This window comes from Oxyura jamaicensis, chromosome 2 (genome assembly GCF_011077185.1).
Source record: "Oxyura jamaicensis isolate SHBP4307 breed ruddy duck chromosome 2, BPBGC_Ojam_1.0, whole genome shotgun sequence".
In the NCBI taxonomy this organism is placed as follows: Eukaryota; Metazoa; Chordata; class Aves; order Anseriformes; family Anatidae; genus Oxyura; species Oxyura jamaicensis.
This window is the reverse complement of record NC_048894.1, coordinates 33,814,952-33,828,052: the sequence shown is the minus strand read 5'-3', so window position 1 is coordinate 33,828,052 and position 13,101 is coordinate 33,814,952. Positions and strand designations below refer to the sequence as shown.

Below are 13,101 nucleotides of genomic sequence, written 5' to 3'. Positions count from 1 at the left end.
TCAACGAACTGGCACGCTGCCCAACCCCATCTTCTATGAAGCAGTACTCTAAATATCTGTTATACTGCCTGTGTGGCTTACATTAGCAGAGCACTAATAGTCATGTTTTGAGTGGGGAAGATTGGATGGAAGGAAGTGCAAGGTGTTGGTGGTTCTTCATCGAATCCCTCTTGCATGGAGGTGTGATGTATCGCAGCGTGGATTTCTTCCCTCCCTCTCTAGTTTGTATCTAAAGATGAAGCGGTAAATGGAAGGGTGCTGCCAGGTGGAGAGAAATGCAGAATAGCCTGGACCTGAGAGCCAGTCCAAACTAGTTCGTTGGTTGGTCCTTGGAAGACAGTTTAATGGAAAGGGAGTTTCCTGCATTTCTCCCACATCTGGCTAACAGTGGCCTCAGGCTGCTTTTACTAGCTGGCACCCCATCTACCCAACATGCTTAATGTAGCTGCATTAGTTGAAATTAAGCTTGTTAAAGCTCCAGTCTTTTCTTCCTTCAATAAACAGTAAGGTGAGGAAGATTTTTGTGGAAGTAGGATCAAGCCTTAAAGAAACTGTATGGATGCAGGATATGCTGGCTAATTCCGGAAGTTGCAGGCTTCGTGTAAGACTATCAATTAAGATAAAAGCACAGTTTCAACTCTGATCTGACCAAGCAACATGGAGCAGAACTCTTGTTCTTGTGGGAAAACAAGTGTCAAATATGACAGCTAGTGCAAACTAGCTTGAAACTTCTGAACTTCCTTTGTGCTGACCGCCTGTCCTTTATTGTAACTTCTGAGCAAAATCATCATGAAGCCAGGAATCTGTGCTTTTAGTGAAGAGAGCGAGGGAGTGCTGCTGGAGTAACTTCTAGCTTTCCAAACTAGTAATCGTGCTTCATGGAGGAAGTAAGGCTTTGTGCACAATGCTCCGAGCTTGTTTTGAGTAGTGCTGGAGATAGTTACATATGAAACCATTTTACATCCACATGCATTTTCTTTGTGCTCGTGCTGAGCTTTGTAGATCTGATGAAACTAGTTAGCCACAAAATAAGACTAAATAAACTGCAGATGCACAGGGGCTCTGCATAAGGCTGCGGCCAGCCCAGTGCTTCAGAGGCGCACGCGGCTGCTGATGGCCTTGGGTTGTGTTCCTGTGCCAGGGGCTGCTGCTTGGTGGTGCAGGTTTGGCGTGGGGCTTGTGTAGACAGAATTATTTATCAGAGCCAGGTGAAGGATCTCCACCTTGCAGGGGAGTGCTGGGGCCTGTTGGGCACACTGGCATCTCCTTGCTTATAAAATAACTTCCCCAGTACCCTTTCCTATCTTTGAAGGAGCTGGGATGGGTGCTGCTGATTTTGGGTGTATGACGGTGTCTGGTTGTAACTCAGCATATGGAAGACTCCCCCCAAGTTAGCAATGTAAAATATTTCTTTTAGAAATGTGAAGATACTTCTCTCTGAAGTTGAATTCACTGCTTGAATAGTAACTGTACATATATAACTTCTTCCAAAAGCAGGCAGACAAAATTAACACTGAAGGCTCTTAGATTGCCCCTTCAGACTTCGAAATGCTCCAGTTGGTAGGTACGTGCTTCTCTCACAGCCGCCGGCAAGGTGTTGCTCCAGCTGTGGAGAACAGGCCATCCCAAGATGAGAGAAAGCAAGAAATGTCCCAGAACACTTAAATATGCATAAGATGCAAAGATATAATGAAAACTTGATGGAAAACGTTTTTCCTAAAATTTCAGTGAAGAAGCAGACTTTCACTAAGAAAAAATTAGGTAACTGAAAGGCAAACTACAACATCCATCGTACTGGAAAGGAAATTAGCAGATGAAGCTCTGTTCAGTTAGCTGACTCCAAACGTGCCTTAAAATTTTACCCCTGTAAAATTCCTGCGCTCCCAAGAGTGGATGCATTTATCCTGTGCTTGCCCTTACCACAACGCCCCATCTTGGCGTTTCAGTAAATGCGCTGTTGTAAAGTGAATGTGCATTTTTAGCTATAGCCGTTTGGAATGCAGAAATGGTATGAAAAATAAATATGCAAACCAGATAACTAGCATGTAATATATTCTCCATCTTAGGGTACAATATGAATAATTATATAAACTTTGGTTAGCAAAATTCTTTAGTGAAAATGATGCATGGTGGCTGGTAATTTGTCTGAAATAAACTACAGCTGTTAAATATGAATAACATCCCCATGCCAACAGCTAAGATGAAATCCCGTAGTGTTTAAAATATTGCCCATTCAACAGCAGCTACTAGACGCAACAATGGAAATGTCAGTTGTGATAAACAAAAGATTCATCCAGAATGTCAGAGGCTAGTTTGAATTATTTAATGTCAATGGAGTCTGAGAACAACACCCACAGAAATCTTACTTTTGTGGTGACATGAACTGCTAAAGACCCTGCAGGCGTCTCTGTCTCAGCTCTGGTGGAGCTTAATTTTTATTTGGGTCACACAAATGTCTGGAGATAGAAAACCCTTGGAAACTGTGAACTCATTGTCCAGTGCGGAGGAATGTTTTGGACCTGATTAGTTACGAGAGTAAAGTGATCTTCTGCTCTCAGGGGGACAGATGCAAACTTCTGCTAATGAGCAAAATTCGTTAGACTATTTAAGTTAGCAGGCAAGGATAAGAATCTCAGCCTATTAACCACACTTTTCTTTTTGAAGGCTACATGTTTTGCATCCCTCATAGCCACATGAAAATTGCTTGTGGGATATTGCCATATGCGGATGAGTAGTTATGCCTTTAATTTCCAGACGTAAGCTTGCTTATGGTTTAGCCAATTTCTCCACATTTCATTACAGCTAATTAATGCACTTTAAAGAGAGAACAAACCCGTCATGACTGAAGTGTAATGCTGCTGCAGTAATGAATAACTTTTCACTCTTGAACAGAATGTGAGACTGAAACGGGGAGGAGGTGGCTTTAAATGATTCCTTCAAAAGACAGCTACCAAAAGCTATGTTTATCCATTCCAGATTGCCCCTGCTGAAGGACCAGATGCCAAGCTGAGAATGGTTATCATCACTGGACCTCCAGAAGCTCAGTTTAAGGTACACTATATAGAAACTTGTCAATATGCAGTGGCCTTTGTGCTGCAAGGGACAATACTGAAATCTAACCGCTCAGTTCAAACTGACTGGTATGGAGAAATTTAGTAAATCTTTTCTTTTTGCTTTCCTTTTGCTGAGAGGTATCTCATGAATATATGAGTACCATTGGGGGCAATGTTCTGGTCATCTGCAAACTGGCAGCAGTTTCATGCAAGTTAGAATCAAGTCTAGCGTGTCAGTATGACCATATTGCATTCCTGATCCTCGTTTTTTAGCTAGGAGTGCAACAGTTGAGTCTCTCTAGCCTGTCTTAATACCTGCCACAGTGTAGTGTATTTAATTGTTATAACAATAATAAGATGAGACTGAGTCTCCCCAGGTTACTGTTGCATGCTGACTGGAAAGTGCTTTTTGGGTGGCTCTGCAGATAAAGGCAAGGTTTGTAATTGTTTTTACACTACAACCGCACGGAGATACTCCAACACGATATCCCATTTGTGTTCAAATTGAGTTGTGGAGTGGCCTTCTGCCTTCAGTGCCAAGGGCTAAATCTAGTTACTGCCAAAAGGAGTTGACCATGGTAAGAGTGGTGCAGATGGCTCAGCACAGCAGCTCAGTTTCATCACAGATGAGGCCCAGAGCAGGTAGGAAGTCACCTGAGAGTTCATGTCCTGGCATTGCTCTCTTGCCTGTTCTTGTTTTTGGCTTTGTACTTCTGCTTCAGGGCATCTTGCAGGAAGAAGGTACACAAACTTCTGGCATATCTAGAATCAGTTTCATGAATGCCTTCAGGAGTTTTGGAGAAATATCAGGGCAGGTATTTCACAGGAGTAACAGTGATCTGGATGCATTTGGGATTGTTGCTCAGTTTCTTCCACGTAGATTTGAAAAGCTATTGGGTGCAAAGCATAACTTAGAAGCTCTGCCTCCTGGAGGTTTTCTGTGCACATGTAGGCTTGGTCTCACGGCATTCTCCACATATGAGGCATTTTCTTGACCTGGGATCAGCACAACGTTGGGTTTTTGAGTACCTTTTCTTTCTGTCAGATATCAGAGAACCCTTGAGTAGCAGGCCCAAGTAGATTTGGGTGCCCCTTGTCCTGACTTCATGCAGGGAAAGGCTTGTCCGTAGGCTTCCTCCACAACATTGGCTTGGATACCACAGGGTTCTTCTGCCAACTTTTCTCCCCAGCCTGGACTCTTTGCAGGAAGTCTCCCTTCTCAGCACCCCCTGCTTTGGCTAAAACCACATCCAAATAAGCATCAGTTACTTCTCTACACGTAGGCTTCTGCTTGCAAAGAGGGATCACTGTACTATCCAGTGTTCCTGAGAATGCTGCCTTGAGAAGGAGAGGGTCTATCCCTTAGGTCTTCCATCACTCCAGCTCCCACAGCTCTTTACTACTCTTTGAGCAATGCCCTCTTGCTGGGGATAGGCAGAGTTCAGTCCGTCCTTTTAGCACCACTGTCAACCTGAAGGAGGCTGAGCCAGGCCCAAGCTTCAGCACTGCTGTCCTCCAGCTCTGTGTAAGTGTCTGCTCCGTCTCTGAGCGCGGACTCTTGTTATGCAACAAGAATGTAGTCTGGGTGCACCGCAATTTGAAGAGGGACTGGTTGCTGCTCAAATGAGTAACCAGCTCTCGGAGAGGCCGTGTCAGCGCAGAGCCTGTGAGTTTGGCATCCTTTCCCCACTACATTGTGTTCTGTTGTGTGATTCATGTCAGTGGTAGCTGCAGCGGCTGCACCCCTTTCTTCCTCAGCTGCAGTAGCCTGAGGACGTTGCGGTACGCGGGACTATTTATTAGCGAGGGAGCTGGAAGAAGGGTGAGAATATGCTGCTGTTTACAGCCTCTGCTGCAGTGCTCCCTGGAGTTTAGGCATGCCCGGATGCCAACATTCAGAGGGGATCTCGTTGCTTTGGATGTGGGACATGTGCAGTGGAAGTGGAATCAAGTGTAGACAACATTTCAGCCACTGTTTTACTGCAAAGGACTTGCCAACCCAGTTGTTTCCTTTCTTTAAAGACTCTTTCAACAGCGAGAAGACATTAAATATATTTCTAACAGCGCAAATCTTTCTAAAACCAACATCCCACCTTGTTCTATCATTCAGCAGTAATGCATGTGTGCCTTTTTCCCCATAGAGCATCCCCCACCTAGGCCAAAGCCATACACTACAGGTTGGTGGTTTTTTCCCAAACTGTTTACAAGGAGTCAGACCTACAAAAATACCAAGTACTTTCAGCTCCAAGGTCACAAAACGTCTTTGGTCTTCTCTGTTCTAGAATAGAGTGAACTTGACTAGGCTTGAGGACGTGAAATAAGCTGCCACTATTGAACCTAATCATCCATTCACACGGTGGTCCTGAACTTTGTGTTCCCCTGCACTGGTGGCCTGCCAGGAAGGTGGCTGCACTTGGGGGGTGTGCAGTGACGGGGCTGGTGGGTCTTGTTTAGAGGAGAAAAAGGATCTGAACTGGGAAGACTTTGTGACCATAGGTTTCTGCTCTTCACAGAGCATCTCTCTGCAGTACCTCAATAGAACTCATCTTTCGGTGCTTGTAGGATATGCAGAGATGAAACTCCAGTTGTCACTTCTCAGGGATTCACTGACGAATGGCAGGCAATGAGGAAATAACGTCTTTTGAAGATCAGCAAGATTCAGCGGCTTAGTCTCAGTGGACATCCTTCTTGCTACCTGGCACTTGCCTATTCCCCAGGAAAGGCAACTGTGTGCCGGCTGGAGTGAGCCTGTTCCCATGGTGCCATTTAGATCTAGACAGCTTTAATTTTCCACTTTAGAAAATCGAGCTAGCTCTGATTTATTTATTTTTTAAACAATATGCTGTAATTGAGTGTAAAGCTAAGCTTGCTCTGAGTGAAATCTTTGTCCCATGACTTATTTTTTTAGTTTAGCATCCCTAAAAAAGGAGGGGAGGGGTTCTGAGCCAATTAACTGCATTCTGTGCTTCTGGGTGTAATAAAAAAAAAAGCTTCAGCCAGACGGTTCTGCTCTCTACTACCTCTATAGAGATGTAATAGCTTATTTTAAAAGCAACATTTCTACTGCAAAATAGAGTAATAATAATCTTTTTTAAATCATTCTCTGATTCACTGGTTTGTCATGCAATCTTTAAAGTCATACAGCACTGCTCCCTAGTTTGGTACAAAGACATACTTGAGAAAAATAGCTATTGATAGCTATTGCATTTATTGGGGGAATTGGTTTGTTGGGGTTGTGCATTGAAAACACTCCTTTCTGTGGAATTGCTTTGAAGTTAACTAGATTTCAGTAAGCACATTCCTTAACTGGAAACACTTTTGCAGGCTCAAGGGAGAATCTATGGAAAACTTAAAGAAGAAAATTTCTTTGGACCTAAAGAAGAAGTGAAACTTGAGGCTCATATAAAAGTGCCATCCTATGCTGCTGGTAGAGTTATTGGTAAAGGAGGCAAAACAGTAAGTAGCTGGAAACTGTTATTCAGTTCAGTTTCTTACTTCATTGTGTATATACACATTGTGTATAAGACTTAAAGATTTAGCTAACTAATAGCTAATCCTTTGAAGTTACGTTAAAGCTTGTGTTATTTTCTTAATTGTATTTGTTAAGCTTTCTATTGTCTCAAATCTCACAGAATAATATATTTAAAAAATTAAAAAAAAGATAGTTGCAGTCAGATCTGTAGGGCTTTTATTAATAGAAATGTTATTTTTCCATTACATTCCCACTTCAGACCATTTTCTGGTCTGCAAGCTTGCCCTGCAAGCGTGCTGGTACTCGTGTACTTTTCATGTGCTTGTTAATCAGGAGCTAGCTGATGGTAGCAAAGAAACAGTTCAGTCTTGGGTCTTCATCCTTGAGTACAATGGGGGCTTGAAGTTGTGTGTCAGGAGGCAGCATGGACTTTCTTACTGCTTGCAGTAGTAAGAGATTAAAGGATGAAAATCTTTTGAAAAATTGGCCGTGCAGAATATTTTGGATTATATAATGCTACACACTGCGAAAACAAAAGGAGTGTAAATCGGACAATACAGAAGCTGATGGGCTACTGAAAATTGTTTGGATGCTTATTGTTCTGTTCATTGTTCCCCATCTTGTGGAAGCTGTTTTCCTAAATACTTCTACATCCGTTCTTCCTTACATTATACATTGTATGAGTTTTCTGACCTTAGACTTGTAAACTCAACTGCAAACACTGTGGCATCTCTCTGCTTTTTTAAGTGGCACATTTTAACACCTTCTGTGTGTTGTATTTAGTCTTTAAAGCACTTCTACAAACCTAGAGAACTCGGTGCTAATTTATGTTAGAGATACGAGGCTCATCTTGCGAAGTACACTGCTGCATGAAGATGCTTTCTGTAGTGGGTTTCTGTTTTTAGACATAATTTAGAGGATGTTTCTATGGCCAGCAGCATATTTGAGGTTTGCATGTTGTGGGATATTGGGTTGTTCAAGATTATCTGACTTTTTCTATCTATTTATAGGTAAACGAGCTTCAAAACTTGACAAGTGCAGAAGTTGTAGTCCCTCGTGACCAGACACCTGATGAAAATGATCAGGTGGTTGTGAAAATAACTGGTCACTTCTATGCATGCCAGGTAGGACTGGAATGAATTTAATTTCTACATTGCCTTGATGTTTCCATGGTCTGTCTGCTCTGTCCATGTGCAGAGCCAAGGGATGGAAGACACTTGTTCAGGATACAGAAAGCACTGCTTGCCAGGCTTCTCTAATTGCCCTGCTCAACAAGCTTTCCTCGTGCCTAAGAGAAAGATTTACGGAGATTTATGTGAGATTTGCACTCTCACAGATGTAAAGCAATCTTCTTGCAAGTGTCCCATTGATGTGTTTAGGGTCTGGCACTGTTAAAACTTCCAAAGCAAAAGAAACCCCAGGTTGTGATTGGACTGAAGTGCAGATGAAAGAGGGGTGTAAACCACCTCGCAGAACCTGGCAAGAAATGCACGTGTATGTGCAATCTGTCCACATCTCCTGACCTGTTGATTTAATGCCATAAGGAAAAGGATTACAAGATCCCTTCCCTCACCTAACTTGTCGTTTAGATTGATTCCTTTGTCACGTTGCTGCAGGTGCCTTGTAGTTTAGAAATGAGATGGGGAAGGCTGGTAAGTTCTGGAAAACTTAAAACCTCCTGGAATCAGTGTATGGAAAAATTAGTTCACTCTCCAGTGAAGCGGTGGTTCCTGCAAATAAAGAATAGTATCTCCAAGGAATAAAATTAAATTAGGCCGAAATTCAGTTAGTCTTGTTGGTAGTCATCTTCCTATGCTCATGCTCTCTATATTACAGATGGAAAAACTGACTGTGCAGGTAGTTGTGGTAGGTGGAAAAAGGAGAGGAGTTTAAAATAAGTTGTGCTTTGGGACTACATTATGACTAACCGAAATGTATTTTATCTAGTGAGTAATTGGTGAGTAGTAGGGACTTAGTTATTCCATGTTTTCTCTATCCCAGTAGCATCTATAGTGTTGTAAGCAGCATGGCATCATCATGGGTTGTTTCTTCTTTATATCCTTCAGCTTGCTCAGAGAAAAATTCAGGAAATACTGGCTCAGGTAAGAAGGCAGCAGCAACAGCAAAAAACATTGCAAAGCGGACAGCCTCAGCCAAGACGGAAATAAAGGTTTAGGAAATGGCCCATCAGAGACAGATGCCAGACCAAAGACAGACTGTGCAACAGAGAGACGGGTGGTGAGCACCTGTTGAAGTTATATGCAGAAGATCCACCAAGCCAATCACCTGTTCGAGGACCAGGCAACCGTTGAACGCTGTCTCTGAGAATGTATTCTTTAGGCTCTCTCAAACTTTTGAAACCCAGCTTTAAAATAAGGACCCCTTCACTTCCCTTTTGTTCTATTCTCACAATTTAACATAAACTCGTTAGTCTTTTTTATTGTTCTTATTATTCCCCAACAATTTTAGAACTTGGTTTAATGAAGCTTTCTCTTCTGAGTTCACTGGTTAAAAAAAAAAAAAAGAAAAAAGGAAAAAAAGAAAAGGCATTGCTCTCATAGGTCCAGTCGTAAAAGAAGAAACACATTTGGAGGGTGGGATTGTGGGTGGGCTAGGGTTAGAGCAAGGGTATCGACAAGAGTTTAAGTGTTAGTCCCAATGTTGAAACAAGTGGCATTTTTTAAAAAGAATTTGGTTGCATTTTTACATAACACTGCCATGAATAACCTAAGGGAAGTGTTGAATGGTGTTGGCCAGGGCATAAAAAGATAAATATGCATTTTACTAAACTACCTCAGGCATTTAGTACCTCAATGAGAAATTGTTCCTTTTTTGCTTTTTTTTTTTGGTATTTTGTATACTTTATAAAGCTAATAGTTCTTGAGCATTTTATTTTTTTAAAAAAAATTAAAATTTGATCAGCCACCAGCCAGGAGTACTACAGACTTATCGGGGAAAATATAGTAGAGCACTTCTAGCTGCTGGCTGATGGGAGTAAGGTGGGTAAAAAAAACATAGCCTCAGATTTTCTGAGGGCTTCAACACCATCATTTGTTTAAAAAAAAATTCAGTGAATGTTCAAAAGATAGTGAATGATGCCAACATTCTGATAGCAGCAATGCCGTTTAGTTTTCTTTTAAGATGGGATGAAAAAGTTTGTGACGGTACTTTTTTGGGAACAGGACAAGGAAGTGATGGCAAGAGGCTGGGGTTGGGGGAAAAATTAGAAGGCTGCAAGAGGCTGAATTTTTTTTGTGCTACTTGATTGAATGCATGAACCCTTTGTGCCTTTGACCATCACTACCTAATAATGCTACATTTAACCATTTGCAGCCCATTTGGACTTTGCCATTTTGTTCAAAGAGCAAGCTTCATCTTCAGTTTGATAGAACACTCGATCTGCTAGAGCGTATTTGAGGCCGCGAGGGTCTCTGCTGTCTGCAGATCACATCATACTGCTTTCAGTTACCACGATGGGGGAAGGTCAAACAGTGTTTGATCACGTTGAAAGATAATGAAAGGCTAAGTTTACATATCCAGCCGCTGTTATGGGCCACACTAAGCCACTTTGAAGGTTTTGAAAACTATTACAAGGAAAAAAAAAAAACAAAAAACAAAACAACAACCTCTCTAGCCTGGCTTATAATAGATGCAGCAGGATTTATGCACGTTCTGCAACCAACCATTAGAGAAAAAAAATGTCAAAAGGCAGGGATAACAGGAAAGTTACCAAATTTTTTAATTTCCGAATGTAATTTGAATGATGATTGTGGTAATAGTGACACATTCAAGTTTCTACAATAAACTTCAGTCTACCTCAGTTTAAAAAAAAAAAAAATGTGGCAACACATGGTGCATAAAGACTGCTGTGTGTGTGTGTGTGCGCGTGCGCGCCTGTATGTGTGTGGTCGACAGAGCCATGCTATTACCTCTGAACCTTTTTTTGTGATGTTTTTTGTGCATGAGATGATCAGAATCACCATGCTGCACTGATTTGAGGGGCACAACGAGCAAAAACATTTGTTTCATCATTTTGTTATCTACCTCTTAGGTTCATGTTGAAATAGAGGCATTACTACATAGACTAGATAATTTTCCCAAAGATCATTGTTGTACAGATTAGATAATTTTGAAAATGGTCTGAAGTGTTTTTCCTGCATCTCTTCTTTACTAATTGGTTTAAAAACCACAAACTTATGTTGTAGATTTAGCAAAGAAAAATGAATTTCTTTTCCTTTTTTGACAGTGACCTTCATCTAGCCTTTAGGATAATTTTTTTTTTTCTTACAATGAATTTAAAATTACTGAAGTATGAAAAGTCATAGCATTTTAATTTTTGTTGAGGCTTAAGTCAGTCTGACATTCCTTTCTTAACATTTGAGAAGGATTTGACTTCATTATTTTCCATAAAAATTACTTTACAACTAGGCGCTGCATTTACACCTACTGATTTAAATACTGTCATATCTCTTAAATTTCTAGACTTAGTATGGTAAATCATGTTTTTCTTTTCAATTGAGACTTGGTAATTTGGAGTATTTGGGAATAGCTAGAAAGTAAATACTGTAAATGATTTCAATATCCACGAAGTATGGATCATTTTTCATCTGTAATGTGCCCCCCAATGCAGCTCCACTTGCCAGATGCCTCTGAATGGAATAAAGAGTTTAACTCCTATCATCAGATAAAGTTGTGTGGTGTTTTCTTAAACTAATGAGGCATAATGATTGACTGCTCTAAGTATTTGTGGTGCTTTGATCAGGTTGGTTTTCTGTCTGTAGTAATAACTGAGGAAGAATGAACAGTCACCCACAGGCATCCAGCAGCCAGGTTACGATGTCTGCACTTTCCAGTACAAGCAGTGACTTCTGTGGCTTGTAATTCGCCTTTTCATCTACCAACCATGCGCAGTCTGCAGAACAAGCCTTAGCTCACGGCGTGTCTCATGCAGATGAGTTGGGCTGGGTTGCTCTGGAAGGAACGTGTGTTCAAGTTGTGATCAAGGGCAAATGTTTCAACAGGCTTGAAGTGAGATCTGAATTGCAGTTAAAAACCTTTGGCTGCTTTTGACCCAGTCTTTACTTTGGTGCTCTGTGGTGCAGCTGCGTAAGGAACATGGCCCTAGAAGTGTAGGTAGGCAGAACCAGCCACAGTGAGCAAACGCGGTAACTTGCATCTTGCTCCTACCAAACATCCTGCAGCTGCCAGGGAGGTGGCATCTCCTCTGGATTTAGGCTAGACACATAACTCTGAATGCTTTAGGCAGAGATGGAGCGATCTGGGGAACGGGGGTTGTGTTCACCAATAATGTAACCATCTTTTAAAGGGGAGTGGAAAACCAGACTTGTTTTCCCAACTCCTGCACCCTCCTTCTTGTCCTCACAGCTCGCTCACTGGGACTGACCATTAAAAGGAGGGAGCTGAAGGAACAATGTATGTGGACGACACCCTGTATGGTTCTGCACCTCACAGGGAGCTCCAGCTCATTTTCCCATGCCGCTATAGAGAAGCCTTCTCAGAACTGGCATCCCTGCCCTTCGAGCAGCATACATCGAGCCTTCCTTTGTATCGCTGGTGCATTTGTGATAGCTCAACCCCTGACTGTTCTTAAGCATTTGCTTAATCATGATGCTTTTATTTGCTTCTAACCTTCCAAAGCTTTTATTCTTAAGCTGCTATTTCAAAGGCATGCGCTCTTTGTGCTAGCTTCTGTTAAATGAAGCATGTATGCTGTGCAGGACAACACCGTCTCAACGTGGTCCTAGGGCACGGGATTTTTAAATGAAGGTAAGAAATCAGGGAGTAAGCACTCAAGCTGGGCTCTAACAGATGTTAGCTCAATTTATGGATGCAAGCACTGCTTGATACCCAAGGTATTCAAATACAACATAGCAAGTCTCGTGATATGACAGAAGTTTCCTATTGGAAATTTTCTCCTGTTCATCCATCCTATCATCAAGAGATCTTGCATGCACCTTTGCAAGAGGACTGAATGATGAATCTGTAGTCTCCCTGGACCGACCACCCTAGTTTTTAAAGTAATTTTACACAAGACTCAACTTATCTATGGACCTGAAACACTCCTAAATATTTCTCTTTCAAAATGGGGTTAGTGCCGCACAGTAGCGACCAGCCAGACCATCTCTGTTAATTCCAAGGTCCCAGGCTGGTAACCTGGCTGGGGCACTGCAGCAGGGTGGTACAAATTATGAGGTACAAATTATGAGTTTCTTTTAAATGGGGCTGAGGAGGTGCTTTTTCTGAGCTGGAAATTCTGATTAATAGCAACCAGTGACTGTTTCAACTAACTCGCTTTCCCAATATGCTTTGACAGTTAATTCAGTTACACTCTTTGTATAGTTCAGACTTTTACAGTTGGAAAGAGATGACAAAAAAGTTCTTATCTGTTCCCCCAACAGCCATTCCCTATCCCTTACTTTTTTTTTCTGGACTCTCCTTTTGTTACCATTCTCTCAGAGACAGTGTGCTGCATGCAGGCATGCAGTTTTGGTTACTAAATGTAAGGTACAGTAGGTACATATAATGGCATTACGTTTGCTGCATCTGCCTCTACTC

The 13,101-nt window shown here is 41.8% G+C and overlaps 1 protein-coding gene across 2 annotated transcripts in view; it reads left to right on the top strand.

Annotated features, from left to right (window-relative positions):
* The window catches only part of IGF2BP3 (insulin like growth factor 2 mRNA binding protein 3), a 110,143-nt gene extending 98,929 nt beyond the window's left edge, over nt 1-11,214 (top strand). For both annotated transcript variants that reach the window (XM_035317511.1, XM_035317512.1), the window contains exons 13-16: nt 2,977-3,051; nt 6,378-6,509; nt 7,536-7,649; nt 8,592-11,214. In XM_035317511.1, the coding sequence (XP_035173402.1) occupies nt 2,977-3,051; nt 6,378-6,509; nt 7,536-7,649; nt 8,592-8,693 (423 nt within the window). In that variant the 3' untranslated portion in view covers nt 8,694-11,214. The remainder of the gene's footprint in view (nt 1-2,976; nt 3,052-6,377; nt 6,510-7,535; nt 7,650-8,591) is intronic.
* The last annotated feature ends 1,887 nt before the right edge of the window (nt 11,215-13,101 follow it).